This window comes from Callorhinchus milii, unplaced genomic scaffold (genome assembly GCF_018977255.1).
Source record: "Callorhinchus milii isolate IMCB2004 unplaced genomic scaffold, IMCB_Cmil_1.0 Scaffold1294, whole genome shotgun sequence".
Lineage (NCBI taxonomy): Eukaryota > Metazoa > Chordata > Chondrichthyes > Chimaeriformes > Callorhinchidae > Callorhinchus > Callorhinchus milii.
The window spans coordinates 1,624-16,700 of NW_024706035.1; the positions used below are offsets into that span (position 1 = coordinate 1,624).

The 15,077-nt window shown below is 47.4% G+C and overlaps 2 protein-coding genes across 5 annotated transcripts; both read right to left on the bottom strand.

The window, feature by feature from the left end:
- Positions 1-244: 244 nt before the first annotated feature.
- On the bottom strand, positions 245-12,540 carry LOC103172651 (carcinoembryonic antigen-related cell adhesion molecule 1-like). Of its 4 annotated transcripts, none has more exons than XM_042346671.1 (13): positions 12,336-12,540; positions 10,062-10,352; positions 8,907-9,146; positions 8,254-8,568; positions 7,530-7,628; positions 6,930-6,962; positions 6,365-6,409; positions 5,982-6,035; positions 5,671-5,720; positions 3,685-3,735; positions 1,807-1,857; positions 1,087-1,126; positions 245-568 (listed from the first exon to the last, which is right to left on the bottom strand). In XM_042346671.1, exons 1-13 carry the CDS (start codon positions 12,529-12,531, stop codon positions 516-518), a joined length of 1,518 nt encoding a protein of 505 aa, XP_042202605.1. In that variant the 5' UTR covers positions 12,532-12,540; the 3' UTR covers positions 245-515. The 4 variants fall into 4 exon arrangements, with proteins under 4 accessions (XP_042202605.1, XP_042202604.1, XP_042202606.1 ...); XM_042346670.1 differs by having other exon boundaries at positions 6,365-6,412; XM_042346672.1 differs by lacking the exon at positions 6,365-6,409.
- An 8-nt stretch (positions 12,541-12,548) lies between these two features.
- On the bottom strand, positions 12,549-14,766 carry LOC121852782 (carcinoembryonic antigen-related cell adhesion molecule 6-like; the record flags this gene model as incomplete). Its single annotated transcript, XM_042346674.1, has 2 exons — positions 12,549-12,619; positions 14,482-14,766. Coding segments are annotated over 2 exons (356 nt in total), but the record flags the coding sequence as incomplete, so codon positions are not given.
- Between the last annotated feature and the right edge of the window lie 311 nt (positions 14,767-15,077).

Genomic DNA, 15,077 nt, shown 5'->3' on the forward strand with positions numbered 1-15,077 from the left:
TGTTTGTGAGGGGGAGCGAGCACCAGTAGTGGGAGGGGGGGGGGAAGAGAGCATCAGTGAGGGGGGAGTGAGCACCAGTTAAGGGGGGAGAGAGAGCGTTAGTGTGGAGGGAGCGAGCACCAGTATGGGGGGGGGAAGAGGGAGCATTAGTGTCGGGGGAGTGACCACCAGCATAGGGGAGGGGGAAGCAAGAGAGAGAGCGGAGAAGCGTTAGTGTGGGGAGAGGAGCATCAGTAGTGGGGGGAGAGAGAGAGGGCGTTAGTTTGTGGGGGGGTGGAGTGAGCACCAACATAAGCATAAATGGCCTAAAGGCTTCTTTCTACTGTAAACTCTCTAAAGTGACGTACGTTTTACTCGATACCAACGGAACGAGTCAGAGATGAAGTTGAGGACAATATTAGGAATCACATCTCACTTCCTATTGAGGAAAGAGAAGTCCAAAATGGCTGATAATCTCCGCCGTCTCCTCTTACATCATCGGTGGTGACGCAGGGACCGAATTACACAAGTTATATTCAATTTGCCGGTAAATTGCAAAAGCTGGAAGCTTTCTCGCTCGCTTGAGTTCCTGAGGAGAAACAGTAAAATCGATTGTTAATTTAGTTACTAACTTAACTACTAACTTAACTACTTAACCATCGATGGCTGTGCCTTCCTAATAATCCTTAATAATAATAAAAATCATTGCCTTGGATACAGCGCCTTATCACGTCTTCGAGACGTCTCGAAAGTGTAGTGACTGTGTATTTTGCGGGCGAAACCTGGCAGTCAATTTGCACACAGCGGCGTCCCACAAACAGTCGGGAATTGAAGTGACGAAATTATTAGTATTTTGGTTTTGAAGGGATTATTACCACTGGAAAAGCGATGCGCCGGTCGACTCACAACCGGGTTCCTACGTACCGTTAGGTAAGCAGAGGCGTGTGGCGTAAGGAAACTTGCCCAACATTTCTCTCTGCCGGGAACAGAACCGAGGTCTCTCGCTTGCGAGACCAGTTCTCTAACCACTGAGCTACTGGACCCCACCTACAATATTGTGAGTAAAATTTGTATTGAGATTTTAAAATGATTTCTCTTTTTTTTTACCTGTTTTTGTTTGAGGAGGAACTGTATTATATTTCTGCATCTGTGAATTACAAACAGAACATTGATATAATTTTGGATAATACAGTTAAAATGATCTTATATTTTACAGCGTGAGACTCCGCTTAAGACAGCAGCAAGTACCAGCGTATAAATAATAAATAATAATAATCCTTGCGTTTGATAGAGCGCCTTATCACATCTTCGACACGTCTCAAAGAGCTTCACAGGATATTCTATAAAGTATAGTGACTATATTTTGCGGGTGGAACGCGGCAGCCAGCGCCGTCCCCACAAACATTCGCAGATTGAGTGACCAAATTGTTATTTTTTTAAAGGATTCTTATTCTTACCCTTAGAAAGATGATCCCCAATCGACTAACAAGCGAGTTCTTACTTACTGCTGGTAAACAGAGGCGTGTGATGTGTGTGTGTGTGTGTGAAATAAACTTGTCTAATGTTTCGCCCTGGCCTGATCTGCCCGGGAATCAAACCTGGATCCTCTCGCTTGCTCTAACCCCTGAGCTACAGGACTGAACACTCTGTCCATGTTTCTCATTACGTGCCTGAAGTTGTGGGCTTAGATTTGTGTAGCGACTGTATATTTTGTGGGCAAAACGCGACAGCCAATTGCGCGCAGCAGTGTCCCACAAACCGTCATGGGTTGAAGTGACCAAATTCTTATTTTTTTTAATTTAATTTAATTTTTTCATCATTACATACCTGCAGTTTTGGGCTTAGATTTGTCCACTTTAGCGTATAAATCCTGAGGATCTGCAGGATAAGAAACGTTGGCGATTAGGTTGAGATAAAAATTTGGAAGGAATTTAGGAGGAACCAGATTCAAATCAAATGGCAGAACAAATCTGCGATTCCCTTAAGGCTGTGGTAAGGAGAGGCTCTACAATACCACACAACGCAATGACATTTACAAACACAGCCTTTCACATCAGGAGGACGTCCCAAGGCGCTGGACGGTCAGTTGGCTCCGATCTGGGGGTTGGGATCAGGAGGGTGGAGGCGGGGAGGGTGGGGGATAGGAGGGTAACCACCGGTGCGGTTGGTCAAAGAGGAGGATTTTGACACAGGTCTTGAAGGAGACGGGGGGGGGGGGGGGGGGAGGGGGGGGGGGGCCGAGGGACTGTGGGATGGACTTCCAGAGGGTGGGGGAATGTGGAGCAGTCCGGAGCCCGCTGAGCGGGGGGAGTGGACAGGTTGATACGGGTTTAGCAGATCACAGGGGTAAAGTGTAGTGACTGTGTATTTTGTGGGTGAAGCATGGCAACCAGTTGCACACAGCGACGTCTCCACAAACAGTCGTTGATTGAGAGATCACATTATTATCAGGAGTTTATTGGAAGGAATTATTATCCCAGAAAATGATTCACCCATTGACTAACAAGTGGGTTGTTACTTACTGCTGGTAAACAAAGGTGTGTGTGTGTGTTTATGTCTGTGTGTGTATGTCTGTGTGGGGTGGGGTTGGGCGAGTTGGGGAGTAAGGAAACTTGCCTAAGGGTTCGCCCTGTCCCGTCCCACCCGGGGAATCGAACCCGGGTCCTCTCGCTTGGGTCGAACCCTTGAGCTCGGAATTACACATAACAAGGTACCGTGTTATAAGGGCAAAGGTGGAGTGTAAAAAGGCTAAGGGTGGAAACCAGGAAGTATACTTTGGACGGAGCAATCGCTCGCTCCAATCGGTTACTATGGTGGGTCCTAAGACCAGATCAATATTTACAAGCAATTCTTTGGGGACTTTGACCTCACATTCCAGACTGTATTACATTGATGTGGGTGCACTGTATTTATATTCAGAGGCAAAGGCAGACATTAAACTGAGGTCCAATCTGCATATTTAGGCAAATTTCTTTACTCCACACACACACACAGACAGACAGACACATACACAGAGACAGACATACACATACACACAGACAGACAGACACACACACACACACACACACAGACAGACACACACACACACACAGACAGACACACACACACACACAGACAGACAGACACCCGCCTCTGTTCACCAGCAGTAAGTAGGAACCCACTTGTTGGTCGAATAGCGGATCACTTTTCCGGGGGTAATAATTCCTTCCAAAAAGAATGATAATAATTTGGTCACTTGAATCCACGACCGATGGTGGGGACATTGTTGTGCGCAATTGGATGCCACGTTTCGCCCGCAAAATATACAGTCACTACACTTTGGAATATATTCTGTGAAGTGCTTTTAGACGTCTCAAAGGCGTGATAAGACGCTATATCAAATGCAAGTCTTATTATTATGTTCAACCATAGCATCGTAGAGATGTCTTAAAGAACTTCACAGAATATACTGTAGTGTAGTGACTATATTTAGTGGGCGAAATGCAGCAGCCAGTTGTGCACAGCAGTGTCCCATTTGATATAGTGCCTTATCACATCTTCGAGACGTCTCAAAGTGCTTCAAAAAATATACTGCTAAGTGTAGTGACTGTGTATTTTGTGGGCCAAAGGCGGCAGCCAATTGCGCACAGCAGTGTCCCACAAACAGTTGTGGGTTGAGTGACCAAATTTTTTTTAGTTTCATTTAATTTTTTAATCATTACGTACCTGCAGGTGTGGGCTTGGATTTGTTGACTTTAGCGTATAAATCCTGAGGATCTGTAGGATGAGAACATTGGCGATTAAATTGAGTTAAGATTTTAGGAGGAATTTAAGAGGAACTTCTTCACTCGTTACCTGAAGGAATGATTAAAGCAGAAAGTAGATAGAAGCTCTGTCAGACGAGTCCTGTAGCTCAGTGGTTACAGCACTCGGCTCACAAGCGAGAGGACCTGGGATCAATTCTCGGGAGGGACACGGAGAAATGTTGGGTAAGTTTCCTTACTCCACGCACATGCCTCTGTCGACCAGCGGTAAGTAGGAACCTGTCGATTGACAGATCGCTTTCTCAGGGTAATAATTCCTTCAAATTGTTTGTTTTTAAAAAATAATAATAAAAAAATAGACCCTTCAATGCACAACTTTTGTGGGATGTCGCTGTGTGCAATTGGCTGCCGCATTTCGCCCACAAAATACACAGTCACTACACTTAATACAGTCACTACACAATACAATCCTTGCATTCGACGTCTTCAAGACGTCTCAAAGCGCTTCACACAATATACTGTACTGTATGGCTGTATGTTTTGTGGGTGAAACGCAGCAGCCAATTGCACACAGCGACGTCCCACAAACAGCCGTGGATTGAATGACCAAATTATTATTACTATTTTTTTGAAGGAATTATTATTACTCCTGGAAAAGCAATCCCCCAACAGACTAACAACCGGGTTCCTACTTACTGCTGGATAAACAGAGGCACGTGCGTGCGTGTGGAGTAAGGAAACTTGCCCAACGTTTCGCCCTGCCCGGGGAATCGAACCCAGATCTCTCGCTTGTGAGGCGAAGGCTTTACAACAACAACAACTTGGATTTGTATAGCACCCTCCATGCTGGACGGCGTCTCAGAGCCCTTTACAGTAACGGATCCCGGGGCTGAGCCGGGGGGAGGGTGGGGAAAAGGTGACCAAAGGCGCGGTCGAAAAGAAAGGTCTTCAGCAGAGACCTGAAAATGGAAGGAGGGAACGAGGCGAAGGGATAGTGGCTGAACGCACGGCCGCCGAGGGTGGAGCGGGGGACGAGGTACACTGAGCTGCAGTTTTTGTAACCTGGCCTCATAATTCAACCCTTTAAACCCGGGTATAATTCTGGTGAATCAGCACCGCACTCCTCCATGGCCAATACATCCTTCTTCAAGGTTCCTGTATGACACTACTGTACACAAACATATAGCGTGAGTTCAGAGCAGAGCGAGGAAAACCCCTTTTATTTAGGGAAGTACATTTTTTAGACAGAGCAATCAGGCAAGTCTAGTAAGCTTTCTAAACTGTATGTTGAGCCAAACTCACTTTCTTATCAACAATTCTTAATACCTTCCTTATTATTTAGTCCCTGTTAGGAGGCAAAAGGTTGTGGAATTTGACCTTGTAGTCCAGGCTGACACAGCAATGCACTGATGGGAGGTGCACTGTGTTGTCAGAAACATTATTTTGTTTTTAACTAACATGCTAAACTGAGGTCCTGTCTGTATGTTTAGGTGGACAATAATAATAACTTATTATAATAATAATAATCTTTGCACTTGATATCGAGCTTTATCACATCTTCGAGACGTCTCAAAGCGCTTCACAGGATACACTGTATATTTTGTGGGCGAAACGTGGCAGCCAAATGCACACACGCGGTGTCCACAAACAGTCGTGGGTTGAGGGACCAATTTTTGGGGTTTTGAACGGTTTATGAACCCTCGGAAAAGCGATCTGCCAATCAACTAACAAGCGGGTTCCTACTTATTGCTGGGTAACAGAGGCGTGTGTGTGTGTGTGTGTGTGTCTCTGTGTGTGTGTCTCGAGTAAGGAAACTTGCCTAAGATTTTGCCCTGACCTGACCCCACCCGGGAATCGAACCCGGGTCCTCTCGCTTGCGAGGCGAGGGGTCTAACCACTGAGCTACATGGCTCCACAGAACACTCTGTCCGTGTTAATCGTGACATACCTGCAGTTGTCGGCTTAGATTGTCCACTTTAGCATATAAATCCTGAGAATCTGTAGGATGAGAACATTGGCGATTAGGTTGAGTTAGGAGCCACTTGTTCACGCAGAGAGCGGTTCCACCCTGACCCGCCCGGGAATCGAACCCGGGTCTCTCGCTTGCGAGGCGATGGCTCTAACCACTGAGCTACAGGACTCCAGGTAGGGAGGTGCCTGGCGAGGAATGGGTAATGGGGGTTGAGGAGTTTGGTTCACTTAAGGAAATGGGGGTGTGCGTGTGGAGGGGGAGTTCTGACTCAGTTGGATTACTCTTACCTGTTGTTTTAAGTGGATTTGATTTGTCGACTTGTGCATAAAAATCCTGAGGATCTGCAGAAATAATAATAATAATAATCCTTCTGGTTGATATTTCCCGTAGCAGAAAGGAAACTTGCCCAACATTTCTCCCTGACCGGGAATCAAACCCAGGTCTCTCACTTGCGAGCCGAGTGCTCTAACTACCGAGGTACAAGACTTAATAATAATATTTCTTGTATTTGATATCGTGCCTTATCACGTCTTCGAGATGCTCAAAGACCTTCACAGAATATACTGTAGCAGAGAGAATATATTGACAGACAGACAGACAGACAGACAGAAACACGGAGGAGAGATGTATAGATAGCTTTGTTAGCTGTACAATATTAATCTGGATTTACCATAGGTTTTGTTTTCAATGGCCTCTGTGCTGTGTATGTCGAAGGCTGCTGAACAGAACAAATGATTGAAGCAAAACACAAACTATGTGAGTAGCAACAGACAGACAAATAATAATAATAAAATTATAATCATAATCCTTGTATTTGCTATATTATCATTTCTTTGAGACGTCTCAAAGTACTTCGCAGGATACACTGTAAATTGTAGTGACTATTTTGTGGGCGAAACGTGGCAGCCGATTGCGCCAAGCGACATCCCACACAAACAGCCGTGGATTGAAGCAACCAAATTATTATTATTTTTTGGAGGGATTATTACCCCCTGGAAAAGTGATCCACCAATCGACTAACAAGCGGGTTACTGCTCAGTAAACAGAGCCGTGTGTTTGTGTGTGTGGAGTAAGGAAACTTGCCTAAAAAATTATCGTGCGGCAGTTAGCAAGGAGTTGGAGGGACTGCAGGAAGCAGGGCTGAGTCGGATGTAAGAGACAAGTTAGACGATGGACAGGGTAAACGGACTGAGATGTATACAGACAGATACTATACAATTTTGGTCCAGACTTACCATTGGTTTCAGTGCTGTGAAGGTCCGAAACATCTAACAGGAAAATAATATGATAATAATAATCCTTGCATTTTATACAGCGCCGTATCACATCGTCCAGACGTCTCAAAACGCTTCACAATAAAGTAAATTGACCATATATTTTGTGAGTGAGCCCAGGTCCTCTCGCTTGAGAGGCGAGTGCTCTAACCACTAAGCTACAAGACCCCTCCAGAATATACTGTAAAGTGTAGTGACTGCATTTTTGTGGGCAAAGGTGGCAGCCAATTGCGCACAGCGATGTCCCACAAACAGTCGTGGACTGAGTGACCAATTTATTATATTTTTTTAAGGGATTATTATACCCGGAAAAATTATCCGCCAATCAACCAACAAGGGTGCCGACTTACTGTTGGTAAATAGAGGTGTCTGTGTGTGTGGTGGAGTAAGGAAACTTGCCTCAGGCTTCACCCTGTCCCGCCTGGGAATCGAACCACAGGTCCTCTCGCTTGCGAGGCGAGTGTTCCAACCGATACGCTACAGGGCTCCACAAATTGCATTTGATATAAGCCGTCAAATATATATATACTTATATATTTCAAACAATCTCCTGACACTTACCTCGCTTCCTTTTCCTATAGAGGAAAACCAGAAGCACTGATACGATGATCACGAGTGCACATACTCCGATTGTCACTCCAACTATCAGTCCAACATTGACTACAAACAGAAAAGAAAGGTTATTTGTCATTTTAGAGCAGAGTAGTCCAACTGCGGCCCAGGGGCCACATCCGGCCCCTACTTACCTCCTTCCATCTCCTGGGTTTGGTTTCTGGGCGGGTCAAAATATTGGCCATTTTCCTTACTCCACACACACGGTTTTCTATAATAATCCTTAAATTTGATATAGTGCCTTTTCACATCCCAAAGTGCTGCACAGGATATACTGTAAGGTGTAATGACTGTTTACTTTGGGGGTGAAACGCGGCAGCCAATTGAGCACAGCGACGTCCCACAAACAGTCATGGATTGAAGTGACCAATTTCTTCTTATTCTTTTTTAAAAAATGTTTTGAGGGATTTCTACACCCAGAAAGCGATCCGCCAATCGACTAACAAGTGGGTTCCGACTTACTGCTGGTAAACAGAAACGTGTGTGTGTGTGGTGTGGAGTAAGGAAACTGCCCAACATTTCGCCCTGACCTGACCAGCCTCACTTGCGAGGCGAGGACTCTAACGACTGAGCTACAGGGACTCCACTACAATAAGTGTAGGTGTCTGTGTGTTTGTGAGTGTATGTGTGTGTGTGTGCATCTGTGTGTTGGTGTCGACATACCATAACTTACCTTCGTCTTTCAAAGTCACGTCAAATTGGAATAAGTTCTCTCCCACTGCGTTAGTGACACGGCATTGATATGTGCCCTGATCGGTTGCCTGGAATTTACTGATGAGCAGTTTAGAGAAGGTCGGTCCTGAGGTGATGATGAACTTGTCGTCAGAGCCAGTGATGGAGTTGCCTTCCTTCGACCATGTAAAGTGTGCGGGCAGCAGGCCAGGGTCTGACACCCGCACTGTGTCTGTCAGTGACACGTCTAAGGTCACATCTGCTTCCTTCCCCACTTCCACCTGAGGCTCAGACCCTGACGCTCTCTGGGGTTTATCTGTGTAACAGCACAGACGGCGTTCAGCAAAACAGCAACACAGTCACCCCAACAGTCAGTAGGAATAATAATAATCCTCCCGTTTGATACAGCGCCTTATCACGCCATCGAGACGTCTCAAACCCCATCTAAAGACCTTCCTCTTTGACCAATCGCACCTTCAGCCACCCTCCCAACCCCCAACCCACCCCCCTGCCCTCCACCCCTCCTGACCCCAACTCCCAGCTCAGGTCCAAAAACCCAGACTGTGCAGCATCCCGGGACGTGTTTGCGACGTGAAGAGCGCTATACAAGTGTAATTTGTCATCGTTGTTGTTGTTCAGCCCTCAAGTCCTCACCAATGACTATAGAGCATTGACTGTCAGAGACAACATGGCGTCCAACACATGTGAAGATCTCTCGGGAGCTGAGCTGATCCTTTGTGATGGTGACATTCCCCTCGTTTGTCCCATTGACAATCATCTGTCCGACCTTCAGCTGAAGGACAGAGTCTGGCACCCCACCAGCCCAGGAGCACATCAACACCAATGCTGTTCCTTTATCTGCTGCTCCGCATGTGATCTGCTGTGTGGGAGTCCCTTGAACAAGGCAAAGACAAACAGTCCAGTTATTGGCTCCACCTTGAGTTGTCCCCACCCTCGCCCGGCTCCACTGGCTCCCATCCCTCAGAGGATACTGTTCAAGATCCTGGTGCTCAGCTTTAAAGCCCTCCATGGCCTCACTCCTCTGTCCCTACCTCTGTGACCTCCTAACCCTCGACCAACCTGTCCGCTCCCTCAGCTCAGTGGACTCTGGCCTGCTCCATGTCTTCCATCTGGCCTGCCCCACCATCGGCGATCGGACCTTCAGCCTCTCTGCCCCAATCCACGACTGTTTGTGGGACACTCCTGTGTGCAATTGGCTGAAGTGTCACCCACAAAATAAACCGGCAATTCACTTTACAGTATATCCTGTGAAGCGATTTGAGACGTTTCAAGGACGTAATATTTTTTAACAGCTTTATCTACCTGTCCTGCCACCTGTCTTCCTCGCAAAATGCATCAATTCGCATTTATCCACATTAAACGTCATCTACCACGTGTCTGCCTGTGTTACCAGTCTGTCTATGTCCTCTTGCAGTCTGTTACTAACCTCCTCACTATTTACTACTTTTCCAGCCTAGTATCATGTGTGTGGCTCCTGATCTCACACACACTAAACTCTGTACCCCCAGTCCTGCCCAGGCTCCAAACTTGGAATTTGCCAAGGCTGCAGACGTGGAAATTGTGCTCCCTATACCCAAGGCCATCTTAAAGACCTATCTCAAGGCCCTCCTCTTCGACCGACCATGCCTTCAGTCATCCTCCTATCCCGACCCTCCCCACCCTCCACCCCTCCTGATCCCAATCCACAGCTCGGGTGCAGATCCCTGACTGTCCTCCTGACGTGAAAACCACTGTGTAAATGTCATGTATTGTTTACACAGTGCCAATTTTGACTGAGATCTAACTCACTGTACACGAGGATTGAAACCTTCTCCGTGCGGCTAATCGTGGTGTAATCATTCTTCACATTGCAAGTGTAATCCCCGCTGTTGTTGAACGTGAGGCTCTCTATAGGCAGCTGTGAGGTGTTGCCGGCAATGACCGCGGTGTTATGTGTCCACCTGTAGTTACACTCTGGGAAACATTTCGTCTGACAGTTGAGGGTCATCAAATCTCCCTCCTTCCCACAGTACTGTCCTGGGAAGAAGCTGCCACATAGCTCCAGCCCGATCACTTCAACTGTGGGTGGATCAGGGCCATCTGAAAGAATAAGCATTAAACTGTGACATAGATAGATAAATGGATGCAGATGATAGTGTGAGAGAAACAGTCTGTATTCAATTCAGAAAATTCAGTAAATTACAGCCCTCGCCAGGCCCCACTGGGTCCCTGTCACACTAAACTCTGTACCCCATCACCCCCGCCCTCGCCAGGCCCCACTGGCTCCCTATCACACTAACTCTGTACCCCATCACCCCCGCCCTCGCCAGACCCCACTGGCTCCCTATCACACACTAAATTTCTGTACCCCATCACTCCGCCCTCGCCAGGCCCCACTGCTCCCTATGGCCGAACGGATTGATTTCAAGATCCTCTCACTTGTTTCAAATCCCTTCGTGCCCTGGCAGCTCCCTAACTCTCTCTCTGACCTGCTTAACACCCAACCCGCTGCCTCTGCTGGTCTGGCTCCAGGCTCCTTTTTTTCCTCATCCCCTCCACTCCACCATTGGTGACTGCACTTTCAGCCACTGCGGCCTCAAACTCTGAAGCATTCTTCCTCACTCCTTCTGCCATGCCCCTTCCCCATCTTTAGGTCGTGCCTGAAGACCTTCCTCTTCAACCACAAGTCGTGGATTGAGTGACCACATTATTATTGTCTTTTTAAATGTAATTTTGAACAACAACAACAAAATTATGTTGTTTAGAACCTTTCACGTTGGGAGGATGTCCCAAGGTGCTGGACAGACAGAGTTTCGGACCTGAGCTGGGGTTGGGGTGGGGAGGGTGGAGGGCGGGGGAGCAGGATCGAAAAGCACGGTCGAAGAGGAGGGTCTTGAGGTGGGTCTTGAAGGTGGCGAGGGAGGAGGTGAGATGGAGGGACTGTGGGATGGAGTTCCAGAAGGTGGGGGCAGAGAGGCGGAAGGCCGGCCCACTGAACGTGGAGCGAGCGAGGCGGGGGACATGAAGCAGGCCAGAGCCCACTGAGCGGAGGGAGCGAACAAGATGGTAGGAGGTCGGAGAGGTAGGGGAGAGGAAGACCATGGAGGGCTTTGAAGGTGAGGACCAGGATCTTGAACTGTATGCTGTGTGTGATGTGAAGCCAGTGGAGTCGGGCGAGGGTGGGGGATGGTGATGGGGTGACGGAGCTCTGGGGAAGGAAAGGACACGGGCTGCAGAATTAGTTCTGGGTGATCTGCAGCCTGTGGAGGGAGGAGTTGGAGAGGCCGACAAGCAAAGATGAAGAGTCGAGCCTCGAAGTAATGAAGGCATGTATGAGGGTCTTGGTGGCCTGCGGTGTGAGACAATGTCAGAGCTGGGCAACGTTGTGGAGGTGGGGGAAGGCAAAGCGAGTCATGGCACAAATAATAACAATAATCCTTGCAATTGATACAGACGTCTCAAAGCGCTTCACAGAATAGACTGTAAAGTGAATTGACTGTATATTTGTGGGCGAAATGTGGGATAGAAAGGAAAGTTGAGGTTCGAACAAGACTCCAAGGATCCGGACTGGCTTAGCAACGTTGAGTGTGTATCCATGGATGGTGACACTGTCAGTGTCTGAGGTGGGAGGGCTGACGGGAGCCAAACAGGAAGCCTCGGTCTGAAGTGATTATAGCACTGGAAAACCGATCCGCCAATTGTCTAACAACCAAGTTCCTCCTTAATGCTGGGTAAACAGAGGGGTGTATGTGTGTGGAGGAGGAAACTTACCTAAATATTCGTTTTGCCCAGGAATTGAACCCAGGTCCTCTCAGTTCTGAGGCGAGAGCTCTAACCATTACACTACAGGATCCCACTCTTTGTTCCTCTATTCACAGCATCAAACCCCAATGTAGAATATTCCAGCATTGCATTGGAGCTTCAGTCTGGACTACATGAGTTCCAAGTACTGACGTGAGGCCACAACCTTCTGACTTATAGAGAGCTGAGCCAGGCTGGAACAAGTAGGGATACGTGGGCCAACTGCACTGTCCTGTTCAGCTCACGTTGATCTGGTTTTAACACCACAGCAAATATACTCACAAGTTATCACCAGCTTCACTGGTTTGCTGCTGTCACTGCTCACCAGGTTACTGGCCGTGCAGATAAACCCTCCACTGTCGCTCCTGTGTACGGGGCTGATTGTCAGAGTGCTATTATCTGCAGACAGTGTGTAACGTGGGGTTACAGGTAACGGGTGTCCACCCAGTGCCCAGGAATAGGTGGGGAACGATCCCATCGCTGTACATCTCAGTGTCACTGTGTCTTATTCTCTATCATCATCTCCCCGTCTGGACTCAGGCTGATGCTCACATTGGACACCAGGGCTGTAAGATAAAGCGTTTCATTTCATTCAGACACAAAGCTTAACACAAAGCTGTTCTGATTCACTTTACTAACACTGCACTGCATTTCCGACACTATTAGTGTTATTATTATTCACCCTTAAATCAGACATCAAGTGCTCTGGGACGCTATCCTGCGTGAGGGGGGCTATATCAATGTAAGCTGTTGTTGTTATAATAATAAATCTTGCATTTCATATAACCTTATCACGTCTTCGAGGCGTCTCAAAGAGCTTCACAGGATATGCTGTAAAGTGCAGTGACTGTATTTTGTGGGCGAAACGCGGCAGCCATTGAGCCAGCGACATCCCCACAAACAGTCATGGATTGAGTGACCAAATTATTATTATTGTTTTATTTATTTTGACGGGAATTATTACCGCTGGAAAAGTGATCCACCAATCAACTAACAACTGGGTACTTACTGCTGATGAGGGGGCGTGGGTGTGGAGTAAGGAAAATTGCCCATGTTTCGCCCTGACCCACCGGGAATCAAACCCCTCACTTGCGAGGCCAGTGCTCTAACCCCTGAGCTACAGGTCTCCGTACATAGTATGCAGTTCTGTAGTTAGCAGCATTGTTATACCGTAGTTATGCGCTCAACACTCTGGGCCAAGAAAAGTAAAAATTTGTTGTGGGCGATTTGGGCATTTTTGACAAATTTTGCAGAAAATGGCGGAGTTGATCGGGGATATTGATGAACATGTTTTCACTTTATTGATATAAACTAGACATGAGGAAATAGGAGGACATATTACATTGTTGGGGAAAAATATAATTGCTTCTTTAACAAGGACTGGGTGGCTTTTTTGGGGCGTTTGGGGGAGAGAGAAACACACACTCAGAAACACAGAGACATACACACAGACCAGAGGGAAACTCACACACTCACAGAGAGACAAACATGCACAAACACAGAGAGACACACACACACTCACAGACTCACAGAGACACACACTCTCACAGATACAGAGAGAGATACATACATTTATATAGCGCCTTTCATGTCGGGAGGATGTCCCATAGATAGAGACACACTCACAACACAGAGAGACACTCACAAACACATAGAGAGACACACACAGGCACACCCACAAACACACAGAGACGGAGACACAGACACACAAATACACACAGACACTCACAAACAGAGATACGCAGACACTCACAAACAGAGAGACACAGAGACTCGCAAACAGAGATACAGACATACAGAGACACATACAGACACTCACAGAGAGATACACAGACACATAAAGATACCCAGACACTCACAAACAAGGGATCCACAGACACACAGAGGCACACAGACACACACAAACAGACATACACACACACAAACACATGGACACTCACAAACAGAGAGATACAGACACACAACACACAGACACTCACGGAGAGATACACAGATACTCAGACACTCACAGAGACACACAGAGACACACACACAGACACAGACACTCACAAACATACACACGCACACAGAGGCATGCAAACACACTCACAAACTGAGAGAGAGACACACGCAGACACTCACAATCAGAGACACAGATCCACAAAGAGACACTTACAAACAGAGAGACACACACACTCTCACACACACTCCCTCTCACACACCCTCTCTCACACACCCACACTCACACACACAGACTCACACTCACACACACACAGACAGACACAGACAATCACAACAGCGGTGAATCCTCGTGAAGCCCGTTTGCCACTTGCGTGTCCGGAGCCGAGCGCCCCACAGTGACGTCAGGGAACCGAGGGCCGGAAAGTACATTATTGATTATAGTGGGTTCCGCAAGAAAGGGGCGCACTTTTCTATTGGTCCAGCTCACCTTGTATGGTTAGGGCCACTGGTTTGCTGCTGTCACTGCTCACCGGGTTACTGGCCGTGCAGATAAACCCTCCACTGTCGTTCCTGTGTACGGGGCTGATTGTCAGAGTGCTATTATCTGCAGACAGTGTGTAACGTGGGGTTACAGGTAACGGGTTTCCATCCAGTGCCCAGGAATAGGTGGGGAACGATCCCATCGCTGTACATCTTAGTGTCACTGTGTCTTTATTCTCGATAAATATCTCCTTGTCTGGACTCAGGCTGATGCTCACATTGGACAGCAGAGCTGTAAGATAACGCGTTTCATTTCATTCAGAAACTTGTTCAGATTCACTTCACTGACACAAACTTGTTCAGAGTCACTTTGCTGAACCCTACACTTTATTTCTGACGCTGTTTGTTATGATTCACTGTTTATTCAGGTCTCAGTCTGGCTCATTTGGTAGCACAATTTTATGGTTTAAAGCCCCACTTTGGGAGCTCACAGTCCAGGTTTATTGGCTGAATGAATGAAATGAAATGGCCCGGGGGCCGGATGCGGCCCGTGGGCCACCAGTTGGCCCACCCTGCTCTCACCGATGCTCTGAAGCAGGGTGG

Coding starts and splice junctions, on each gene's coding strand:
- LOC103172651 (XM_042346670.1), bottom strand. CDS start 12,531: ATGGGATCGTTCCCCACCTATTCCTGGGCACTGGGTGGACACCCGTTA. Junction 6,963..7,529: donor CTATAGGAAAAGGAAGCGAG/GTAAGTGTCAGG, acceptor TTTTCCTGTTAG/ATGTTTCGGACCTTCACAGC. Junction 3,736..5,670: donor ATCTAAGCCGACAACTGCAG/GTATGTCACGAT, acceptor CTCATCCTACAG/ATCCTCAGGATTTATACGCT.